Here is a 12111-nt window from a genome sequence, read left to right as displayed (position 1 = left end):
ACATTGGTATCAGAGCATCAGGCTCAGCAAAGCTAAACACTAATTCAGTCCCATATAATGGTGTACAAGTCCAAGGTACAGGAAAGTACACAGATTCGAAGCCCAAGGCGGAAACACAGATCGGGAAGAACTCCCAAGAGGTTTGTTGGTGGTGTTCCACAATGCCACATGGGGATGGCAGTGCCGTGAGCCAGATAGGTTCTCAGGCAACGGTCCCAAGGGAGGTTGATCCTCCAAGGGTGATGTGAGAGTGCCAGACTCAGTTCCAGGAATGAAGACCAAGACGGTGTTCAAAGTCAGGGCAGGAATGGATTGTGGACTAGAGGAAGACCAGATGCATAGATCTTCATCAGAGACAGAGTGGTTTGGAGAACAGACCGGATTTTCAGAGAAAAGGGTTTGCCAGGCATGGATGATGACAGAGGGACTTCGGGACAGGATTGGGATGATGACAATCATCCAAGAGCAGGTTGTATTCCCGTCATCAAGTTTAGCAGAGGGAGATGTCATGTGCATTAGCAATGTCATGGACATTCTGAGAGCTAAATCCAGAAGAGGCAGCCACATAAAGCGTAGAACCAGGATGATAGAGCACTCTTGGCAGTGTAGACTGAAGCAAGGACCAAAGGAAGCTGTCGGCTACCAGAAAGGACTGTCAGCTGCATGAAGGCTGACGTCAGCAGTACCAGAAGGGTGTGTCGGCTGAAAGCGCTGACGTGTGTGGACTAGAGTACACTCGGCCAACGTGTACAGCAGTCGGGCAGCATTGATTGTCGTGGAACAAGCCGACCAGTTTCCCACATACTCCAAGGGCTATAAATAGGGCTCCTTGCTCCTTGTTTTATTCATTCAATCCCACTAGGGGTTTGGATCCTTAGAGGTCCCATAGGGGACAGATTTTGGTATTAACCACCTTTTTATGAAGGCAGCCCATGGCTGCAGACATGTACCCTTTTTGTACCATAGATTATACTGAATTTCCAGCACTTCTCTCTCTCTCTCTCTACTCTCTCTCTACCTGCGTTTTTGCATCAGAAGGTTTCCAAGAGTGTTTAGGGCTGAAAGAAGACTCCCCAGAGCTTCCGCATGTTACAGGACGTCCACACTTGGACGCCCGCCCGTCCATACTTGGGTGCCCGCCCGTTAGTCTATCCCTAACTCAGCTCGCCAATCAGCCTGCCTAGCTCCAAGCTTCCCCAAACCTCGAAGCTAGTCTTGTGTGCGTGTAGCACACGGTAAACACACACTGTGCACATGACAAGGCAACCGAGATAGCTGCTACGTACGGCTTTCATGACAATGCATCTGCCACTACATTCTTCTTTCCTAGGGTGTGCAAGATCTGAAAATGAAACATAGAGAGAAAATTGGCCATCCTCATATGCTTCTCTGACAACTTAGTTTGGGTAAAAAATACCTCAAACTCTAGTGATCTGTCTTCACAGTAGTAAAATCAGCCCCAAGAACGTAATGTTTCCATATAGTAAGTGCATGAATTACAACCAAGAGCTCTTTCTCATAAATGCCAAGAGATAGCTCTCCATCATGCAATCTACGGCTCTCATAAGCCACGGCATGTCCCTCTTGATTAAGGACAGCTCCTATGCAATTTCCAGATGCATCACATTCCACACTAAAGGGCTTTTGCAAATCCGGAATGATCAACACTGGACCATGAGTAGTTGCATCTTTCAATTTGAGGAATGCATCCCTCTCTACATTAGTCCATTTAAACACGGCCTTCTTCTTTGTCAAATCATGCAAAGGAGAAGCAATCCATGCAAAGTGCCGAATGAACCTGCGGTAGTAAGAGCATAATCCAAGAAAACTACGGATCTCATGCACCGAACTCAATTCGGGCCAATTCCGAATTGCATCAATCTTTGCAGGATCCATCCGACTCCATCTTTGAACACAATATGTCCAAGATAATGTATCTCTGACAAGAAGAACTCACTCTTCTTTGCATTTCTGAAGAGTTTATGCTTACGGCGTTCTTCAAAAACAATGGCCAAATGAGCTTTATGCTCTTCTTCGGTCTTCGAGAAGACTAGGATGTCATCATAGAAGACACTTGTAAATTTCCTGTATCCACGGAATATGTGATCCATCATTCTATTGAATGTAGCCGGGGCATTTGTGAGACCAAAAGGCATAACAAGATACTCATAAAGCCCAAATGCTGTCCTAAAAGGAGTTTTGTGTACATCCTTAGGCACTACACGCACTTGATGATATCCACTCTTGAGATCAATTCGGCTAAAGCATGCCAATCCATCCAGCTTGTCAAGGATGTCGTCTATGCGTGAAATCAGAAACCGATTCTTGATGGTAAGCTTATTCAAAGCTCTATAATCCACACATACGAAAGGATCCATCCTTCTTTTAAACCAAGAGGACGGGTGAACAATATGGGGAAGAGCTTGGCTGAGCCAAACCCTTCTCAAGAAGCTCATTCACTTGCTTCATGATCTCCTTTTTTTGGGATGCACTTACACAATAGGCTGGCCTATTAGGTGGTGAGCTACCCGGACAAGATCAATGCGATGATCTTCCCGTCGTGCAGGTGGCAACTCATTTGGTAACTCATCAACAAAACAATCATTGTGTTCTTGCAAGAATTTCAGCCTATCATTACTAAGAGTGTCTACATGTATATTATTTTCCTCAACATGATCTCGTACAAAAATCAAGTACGCAAAAACACTCTTTTTTATTACTTTCTTAATTTGTACATGAGATACAAGGGGAATGGTATCACCCTCTTTACCAACATCAATTACATGCTCTCGGCCTTTATGCATGAAGGTGATCCTATTGGTCTTGTAAGCCTTGCATGGATCAATACGTGTATGCCAAGGCTTTCCAAGCAATACATCACAGCCATTCAAAGGCGCCACAAGAAAATCCTCATGATCCACATAGCCTTGAATGTGTATGCGCAACTTGCCAAAATTAGGCATGACCTGCACTTCTCTACCAACAAAGGAAGCCCCTGCTTCAACTTGAGGACCCATATCCTCCACTTCAATACCCAAAGCAGTTGCCATCTATGTGGATATGAAATTTTCAAATGCACAATTATCAAACATGAACAAAGCGGACTGATCCTTGAGCTGTCCCCAAGCTTTACATTCAACCCTGTCTTTGCTATCATGTGAAGTGTTGCCCTATACATCCGAAACCATATGCACATAAGGCTTTGATGCATTTGCATTACCACACTTCTTCTTGTTTGGGCATGCCTTTGCAATATGCTCGGTGCTACCACAAGTAAAGCATTTCCCCTCACTCATATATTACTTTTTCTGCTCCGGAGTGAGACCATAGTCTCTCAGTTTGAAGGGACACTTCTTGGTAGTGTTATTTTCAGTCTTTGGACCATTTTTATCTTGGTTTTGATCCATTTTAGGTGGCTGTCCATCATTTTGCAGGTTTTGGACAACCCTCTCTTTGCCTTGAAATGAGAGTTTGGCCTTATTGGATCGACTCAATTTGAGTTCCAATTGCTCGGTGGCGGTGGCGGTGGCGGCTGTGATTAGTTGGTGTAAGGTATGACCAGGATACATTTGTAGTCCCGCTTTGTACACAGGTTGCAATCCCGATTAATACCTTCTCTTCCTTTCCACCTCGGTGACATGCATAAATGGAGACACCTCCAAAAGCACTTTCCAAAACTTTTGTACATATGCATTTACCGATTCCCCCTCATTTTGCTTCACCCAATCCCACTTCATTGCTATCTCATTCAATGCATTGGGAGGCAAGAATTGAGCATAGAACCTCTCCTTAAACTCTTCCCACGATCTAACAAGATTCGGTGAGAGCTTCTCCATGAGCCACCAATGGACAGCAATGCCTTTCATGAACATGCTTACATGCCGGATCATGGATTTTTGAGTGAAATCCTCATCACTGAAAGCAATATCAAACTGGGCAATAAAAGTAAGTGCCTTTGATGCATCATATTGTCCATGATATGTGTCAAACTTCACAGATTTTTCTCCGGCTTTGAAGTCACGAGACTTTGATGCATGTGCCTGCGTCTCAACACGTTTTCCCCCATGTTTATCCATTGGGACAGCCCCTGTAAACTGGCATCATTTTTGGACCAAAAGGTGACGCATAAGGCATAGATACATGTGCCCTGTAAGCATGAGGCATGGCTGGCCCCTCAACATGCATTGATACATTTTCAGCCATAGCTTCTCCCTCACGAGCACACTCGAAGGCATGAGTGGCATGAGAGATACACGGAATACCTGCACCAACAGAAAATTGCAACCCATGTTGCATGTGTTGTGCATGCACATTTTCAGCCAGCAATGGCATTTGACATACATTTTGACCACTGCCATAAACATTGTATCCTTCACGGACTACATAAGGTATTCCTGCATGGCGCGAAGTCACTGATTGTTCCTCTCCCATAGCATGGAGATTCATCCTCTTAGACATAAGTTCTTGTTCGGGCACCTGTGGGGATTCCAAGACATGTGGAATGGTTGCCTTTTCTACATAGGCATCCTTGGTACGAGCCAAGTATGCACATGCTGCATCTCTCGGTTGCATGTACTCTTGAGCAATCATTGCCATTGCATGATCCATATAAGATTCAGCTTTCTTGGCCTTCAAACAGTCATGTACCAATGGATCCTCGCGGCGGTAGAGATTCAATTCTTCTTGTTGTGCATGGAGAAGAGCCTGCATACGAGTAAGTTCAGCCCTCAAGACTATGGACTTTTCTTCCTGCACCACGGGACAGCTGTCCCACATATTCATGTTCCCTATTGTACACCACATGAGTTTGCTCATCCTGTAAAGCATTGGAAGCATGCAAATGATTGTCCCTGCCTCTTATGTTAACATCTCCAACATTCATTGTATGGCTGTCCATAATGTTCTTAGTGTAGAGATAGCTAGTGTTCACGGTGATCGTCTCTCACGATAGAAGTGAAAGAGAACCGTATGCTCTGATACCAATGTAACTTGGTTGAACACAATGCTAATCAATACACTAAGATTTGATGGACACTTGCTCAAATACAAGAAGTAAATTGCTGAATTGACAAGAGATGCACAATGAGCCGGAACGGCCGACCCCTCCCTTAAATAAAGTATATTGATCTTGGGAGAATCAAGTACAAAGTATCATGGGCATTTTTGACCAAATTTCCATACCAATGCATATGAATACAGTATTGCATACAAGTGGTTGTCGATGTAGACTTGCAACCCACACTACCCTCTCAAGTGCCCATGTTCCCTATCATCTGCTCTCTATTGTTCCACCAATACAAGGTAGCAACAATCTGCAAGAGAGCACGTAGGACAAGAGAACACTACACAGGGTATGTGATCTTGTAATCCGGTTCCTCCCTCCTGCTACTTGCTTCCATATTTAAGCATTAAAGCTTACCAATTGCAGTAGAGTCGATGACAGCAGAAGTCTTCGCAATGGAAGTCCTTGGAATGAAGAGATCTTCGATTTGTCGCAATTCTTCACGACAAAAGTCTTCAAGAGGATGAAGGGAACCTTGGGAAAGCTTCCCCTATGGTTCAACTTGAGAAAGGAGGGTTGAAATTAGGATTTTCAGCAAAAAGACCAAAAATTACAGCAATACAGAGAGCTGTTTTGCTAAATTTTAGTCATTGGGAGTGTGTAAGAGAGTGATTAGCATCCGAAAACACTCTTGGAAGCTTAAAAAATCACCTTAGTAAGCTTGGAAATGGAGTTGGGAAGGAGAATGTGCAAAAAATGCAGCCCAACAGCCCTCATGAAGGAGGCGCCAATCTCTAGAGAGAGGAAGAGGAGTGAGGTGGTGCGTTGTCCAGTGTAGGTGGCAAGCAGGTGCTTTGTGGAGCAAGCTAGAGTGGACACATGGCTGGTTACTCCCTTTGTACAAAGGGGATAAGGTCTGGGCGGTGGACATTGGGTTATGTCCACCTCGGGACATTAGTGTGTGAACACCGGGCTGGTCATAATTTATAAGTGAGTTTTGGTCGCCCAAAACTTAATGAAGTGTGTACACACTCACTTATAAATTAGTGCTAACTCCAAAAGCCAAGTTTATGACCAATACTTACCACCTGTCACATGCCACATAACCATGTCAACAGACAGTTTCACACGCACGGTTCGCGGACGGGCGTCCCCTTACCCAAAACTACACATTGGTCAAGCAAGCATGAAAAACAGCATGCAATTTCAATTGCAAGCAAGCACATAAAGATGCTATGCAATGCAGGCTGCAGCATAGGTATGGACAATCCCCGTTCATGAGACTATACCAAAATAGACGTGCTCTAGGCAAGTACATGAGGTACCAGACCCAATGGAACACCAATCAATCCCCAGCATAAAAAACTGCCATGGACACCAGTCCAATGTACATACATAATAAGAAAGTACGGGTGGACCAATTGGGTGGCCAAATGGTGACACAAAGTGCTATGGCCGTGGCATGGAATCCAATTTTCCATGCTCGTACCAAGCACATAGAGATACATTATCACTATGTCAAGAAGAGGCTTCATGCAGGGGAGATCCCTTTAACCTCCTACCCTACAGAGGACAATGTTGCGAATTTGTTTACCAAGGCGTTGCCTCGAGAGAAGTTTGAAGCTTTCCGCAAAGCTTTAGGTTTACTCTTCTCTAGGGAGTGATATGCTACCTTGTACAGGTTCACAACATCATTAAAAGGGGAATTGAAGGCATCTTACAAATCTTACAGATTCGTAGTGCTATGTGTGAACATGGGCTTATCAGGGGCACTTTTTCCCATTGGGTTTTTTCCATTGGACATCTAGTGTGAAAGGACACTACACTTTATATCTTGTACTTGTACTTCATTTTCTCATAACTCAATAAACGTGCAAGTACTTCTCCCAATCATGTTGCTTCCTGTCAGTGTGTGTGTGCTTCATAGCTATCCTCTAGCATCCAAGAGAGCCAACAACAATCTCATCCACGTGGAGCTGCTTGACGGCGCTTAGTCCAACACCCTCCCTCGACGACAAGTTCCATGACCACACACACCTGCACACGACAGAGCGACCCACTGGCAACTAGTTTCTCCTTCTCGCCCGCCATCCATGGCCGCCACCACCGGTAGCCAGCCTTTTTTATACCCGTCAGCCACGACGTCCACCCGGCACCAGCGTTCGCAGCCGCAACCCAAGAAGCAAGGGCGACGACAACAGCACCCACCTAAGTCCACGCAGAAGACCCGCCCTAGCTCTGATACCAATGTTGGGTCAAACAAACAAGGTGCACAACAACTCAAAGCTCTCAGCAGATCAGCGACGACCCATCATCACGGGCTCCCCCCACCTCGAATCCCCTACGCCCACAAGGGGATGATGGCTTCTTGTGCGCACTAACATATACATACCCAATGCCCAACCACGCATTTTCAATTGTGGGACAATCTCATCCATGTGGAGCTGCTTGAGGGCGCTTACCCCAAAAAAAGCTAGCCATGTAACAACTGTCTTGTGTTAGTTCCATCTAGAACCCCGGCTTCCACGTAGTTAGGCTTAACTAGCCATCTACAAGCCATGCGAAAACCTGGACATCCTCGGTTATGTCTATTACCAAAAGACTGCCTAATGCGGAATCTTCGGCTACGTCAATCCCAACAAGATCACCTGCCACCCAATGGCTATCCAAATAACACTATGGGTTCATGGTGAATCTCGGTATTCTCTCCACATCCCTTAGAAAGAAGACCCTTCCATTCACAGCAGAGAGAGGGTAAGAGCATGCAAAAAAGATTCTATCGCTGGCCGCAATCACGAAGAGAACTTGTGATTATTGAAAATTAAGTTTCGTTTACAAGGGGTTTGTACAAAAGGATACGAGAAGTACCTGAAAATTTGTCGCGATTCACGGCCTTGGGAGTCAAGACTGTTCAGCCACTCGTGGACCCAGCAAAAGAGGTGTGGATTCTTCCTTGAATTCTACGTAATACGTATCACGAGCCTCCTGCCACCGCTTGACAACTAGACGATCATTGTTTGGTGCAAAAACAAGGAGCGCTCGTTGCGCTTGAACTGAGTACTATCCTCCCTCGTGGGATCCTAAACCATGCTTTTCCGATCATCTCCCAGCATCGCAATTGGCAAAGGCTAGAGTCTAACCACACGACATCCACCCAAGTGTGGATCCTACCACACTTAGTATACCAACAAAAGCAACACAAGATAAACGGGCAGCAGCAAAGATTCGAACTCGAGCACTTGTGTTCATAGAGTAGAGCCAAGAGGCCTTCAACATAAAGGGTGTGCACAAAAGCTTCATTAGCCCATTTCTCTGGCTTTACATGCTCAAATTCATTACTGTTTGAGAGACTCCACGTAATGACTGTCCACGGAATCAATATATCTCCACTGCACTCTAAACTTGAGTGCGTACTTGGAGAGAAGTGGTGGTAGAAAGATTATGGGATGAGGGAAAGTGAAAGGTTGGAGAAAGAATTATAGGGTAGATGAGCAGGGTTCGGAGAAGTTAGGCCAAGTTACGTCCTGACCAGAAAGCTCAATCTAATCTACAGGGTTAATTGGCTAGCTCACCACCCAACCATAGCTCCACCAAAAGCACCCCAAGCCTAAGGCTAGACTGAACCATCACTGATTGATTTACGCAACTCGCCCAAGCATTTGTGTCCCATACCACGAAAGCCAACTATCCCAGTGTCTGGCTAGTGCTAGACCTGAGCCTGGCTGGGTCCTGATCTCCTCCTGGGAATCCTCCCTGCTGAAATGTCTGATTATGAGCAATCTACTCACTTCTACAGGCATTGAGCATCAGTAAAATCACCTCAGATTCATTTCAGAATATAAAAAACCAAAAAAAAAAAGGTGACTTGCCTCCAAGATGTGCGATGAGGAACGGCAGTGCAGGCAAGATAGCCAAGGTGTTCTCCGAATCGCCTGATGCAATATTGGTCAAACACCAAGCAGCTTCAACCAGCTTTTTAAGCCAACACACAGACACAGATTAGCAACAACACTGACATACAAACAGAAAACCCTCAGCCTTGCATTACCTGCTCATCGCTAGAACCAAACTCAAGGCACTTCACCAGAACAGGCACAACTCCTGCCTCTACAGCTGCATCCACAGGTGGCCTTGAGCTGCATGAGAGCAAGCGCCTCAACCTTCTCAACACCTCCATCTTCTTTTGTGATGAACTCTTGACACTGTTGAGAAAGAGAGTATCAAGCTTGTACACAACAGTTTATGCACAGACTCCAAGATACAATAAAAGGGGGGCTCCAATAAGCTGAGAATATTATCAGTTCAGATAAAATACTTTACAGAAAAAGCAGACTTGAGGTCTTCAACTGCCTGAACAGTATCCTCATCCAGAGCTTTATCTGAACCCTCCTCCTTACACATAGAAACTTCCTCATCATCCATCATTCCTTCACCGCTATCATCAGTCCTCCGCATGCGTTTTGCCTGAACAACAGCATCTCTCCTCTCTTTGCCAACAGTGATTGCCTGCTGCCGCCTCCTTTGGCTTGCCACATTTCCTACTGGAACCAGTTGAGCTTTGTAAATAACACCCTACCTTTGCTCAGAAACAAACACAGGAACTACAATATAGGACAAAACTTAAAAGACACTGTTAACAGGGAGGACAAAAAGGTGGTGGATAACATGTGCTGCTGAGGTCTCACGTGGAAGGCTTACTCACTGAGCCTGATTACTCTATATATCGAGGGGTTCCAGAGCCCAACGGAGACTGAGGACTGGAAATTTCCTCTAAATAATGGCAATGATGTGGCCTCCAAAGCATTTCTCACTCTCTTGGAAAGTGAAGCATCCTAATGGTATGATGCTTAAGTAGTAGTGTTGGGGGGAGTTGGGATCAGCTTTTGGCAATTTTTCCACCTCAGATTGGACCACGCATTTGCTACCTAGTACCTTGTGTTTGCAAGGCCCTGGTTATAAAGAGAAGCCACGTTTGAGCAACACTATCTATTTGAGGTTCCTCTAGGCATCACAAGACATGTTCCCAAACCCACGATTACCAAGTCTAATGTGAAAGTGCACCCAATATAACCAGGCATAGCTTCATTTAGGAGAACCATGTGAATGTATGTATTCCAATTCAAGAAAACGTAATGTCTAGCATACCCATATATAAACAAATAAGTATGTGTTCCAATTTAAGAAAACATATTGTCTAGCATACCCACATGTGCATATCCAGTATCCACAAACATGAAAGTAGATATACTCATACATGCATGCCTCCTGACTTAGAAGTATATATTCGAATTCAAGGAAACATGCCATCTCATATATCCATGTGCATACTCTTTGACAAAATAAATATCTCACTCCATAAAAGGATAATCTCACACTTATGGCTAGGAATGGGTTCCTGAGTGCTCATCACTATAAAGATAGGGGGGGGGGGTAAATGTACGTACGTACATGTGTATGTATGTATGTGTACATAGGTAGATACGTATATATGTGTGTATCATGTTTAGAAACGCCCACCCCATCTCCTAAAACCTGTCCTGTCATGCCAGATATCCAAGGAAGGTGTAACCATTTGCATCAGCGGGCTACAGGCCTGCTAGCATGGTGATCTTACCAGATTCGGTCCACTACCAACAAGGTTCCTTCAAAAAGAATCGGTTTGGAGGGGGAGATCCTTCCAAAAAAAAGGCCCCCCAGATATGAAACTGCAACGAACGCCACTGTGTAAGGCAAGCTCTTGTGGGCACTAAGGCAAGAATCAGAAGGTTTTTCAGACTGTCTTCCAAAACTGGTTCCCGCTCTTTTGGTGTCCTTTCTGCTTGCTTTGCATTGGGAAGAAAAGGAAGGGAAATACCTGTTGCTTTGAATTGGTCGCGTCTTGCTGCTGGAGAAGCAGCCTGATTATTGCCAGGGCTCGACATCGCCTGCTCGAACTCTCTCCCCACCTGTCCCCTCAAAGAAGCTGGCCCATAAAGGAGGCCAACTCAAAATTCTAAGGGGCTGTACACTGTAAACACTAGGCCCCCGAGTCTTCTTAAGTGTCTTAAGAGTCATGACACTACTACTTCGAGAATTTGTATTTGTGTGTGTGTGTGTGGGGGGGGGGGGGGGGGTGGGGGGGGGTGCGTGGGTGGGTGGGTGTGGGTGAAAGGTGAGCACTTCAGCAATAGTGTGTTTATCACAAGGTATAGATATTTAAATGTACCTCGACTCCTTAGGGAGTTCTTGGTTCGCTATCGTGCCCAACTTTTGGGTCTTCCGAGGTCATGCCTTAAGGAAGTAACGAAACCGTCCTTACGATCGAGACGACGAAGCTAATGACAAAAGCGTTTCTCTGCTCGAGTCTCAGAGACGAGCATGCTCGTCTCTGACCCCGGCTCGAAAAACAAAACAAAAACAAAAGATATTTAAATGTCATAGTGGGATGAGCGAAATTTCGACACAAAACATTGTCCATCCATCCTTGACAATGAATGGTGAAGATGGGCCATGTTGATACTCGTGTTCACTAACTATCTTATAACTGCTTGCCTTTTGCAAACTGCAAGTCAAAGTTGTTGGAAGGTCATGGCCTCGCCTCCTCTACATACCACATGCATAGTGCCAAGGATAATGAGAGCATACATAAATAATAGAAGACTAGGGTCATTATCATCCCCCCTCCACAAATTTTCGTGGCTTGGAAGAGATTAGAGTGGTGGAGGTTAAGTGCACAGTAGCATGAACACTACTGGGATGATGGATGACCTCCCGAGAAGTGGCCCTCAATTTCTAATAGAAGCAATAGGTATCATTATTTGCTTAGGCTTAAAAAGGAACTTTTTGTTCTAAGAATCAAAACTAATATCTTTCTTTCTCTTTTGGAATGTGTTGTTGGACCAAGGCGTGGAAGAGGAAGAAAATAACTAACTTGAAAGATTATCAACTCTCATAACCTTAAGCATAATCACAAAGCTAGTGAAGATTTGTAAGTAATTAAGTGTGGCATTCCACACCATAAATAACACCTTGCCACCATATCGATCAAAATCTTTTCTGAATAAATGCACATTGTTGTAGGTTTGAGAATAACATGATCATTAGAGGGAAAGTGGGAGATGCTACAAGAT

The 12111-nt window shown here is 44.8% G+C and overlaps 1 protein-coding gene across 2 annotated transcripts; it reads right to left on the bottom strand.

The window, feature by feature from the left end:
• Nucleotides 1-8818: 8818 nt before the first annotated feature.
• Nucleotides 8819-11171, bottom strand: LOC147620597 (importin subunit alpha-9-like). 2 transcript variants are annotated; one of them, XM_086824837.1, is made up of 4 exons: nt 10857-11171; nt 9318-9543; nt 9051-9204; nt 8819-8974 (listed from the first exon to the last, which is right to left on the bottom strand). In XM_086824837.1, the coding sequence occupies exons 1-4, from the start codon at nt 10921-10923 to the stop codon at nt 8834-8836; spliced, it is 588 nt and encodes a 195-aa protein (XP_086680963.1). In that variant the 5' UTR covers nt 10924-11171; the 3' UTR covers nt 8819-8833. The 2 variants fall into 2 exon arrangements, with proteins under 2 accessions (XP_086680963.1, XP_086680964.1); XM_086824838.1 differs by having other exon boundaries at nt 9318-9540; nt 10857-11107.
• Between the last annotated feature and the right edge of the window lie 940 nt (nt 11172-12111).

Source organism: Cibotium barometz, chromosome 31 (genome assembly GCF_041138505.1).
Source record: "Cibotium barometz isolate CiBa-2024 chromosome 31, ASM4113850v1, whole genome shotgun sequence".
Taxonomy (NCBI): Eukaryota; Viridiplantae; Streptophyta; class Polypodiopsida; order Cyatheales; family Cibotiaceae; genus Cibotium; species Cibotium barometz.
This window is presented reverse-complemented; position numbering and strand designations above follow the sequence as displayed.

Excerpts from the sequence above, each read along its gene's own strand:
- LOC147620597 (XM_086824837.1), bottom strand. The coding sequence starts at position 10,923 with ATGTCGAGCCCTGGCAATAATCAGGCTGCTTCTCCAGCAGCAAGACGC. Across the intron at positions 9,205-9,317 it reads AAGTCTGCTTTTTCTGTAAA|TGTCAAGAGTTCATCACAAA; the intron begins GTATTTTATCTG and ends CTTTCTCAACAG. Across the intron at positions 8,975-9,050 it reads TTGGTTCTAGCGATGAGCAG|CTGGTTGAAGCTGCTTGGTG; the intron begins GTAATGCAAGGC and ends TGGCTTAAAAAG.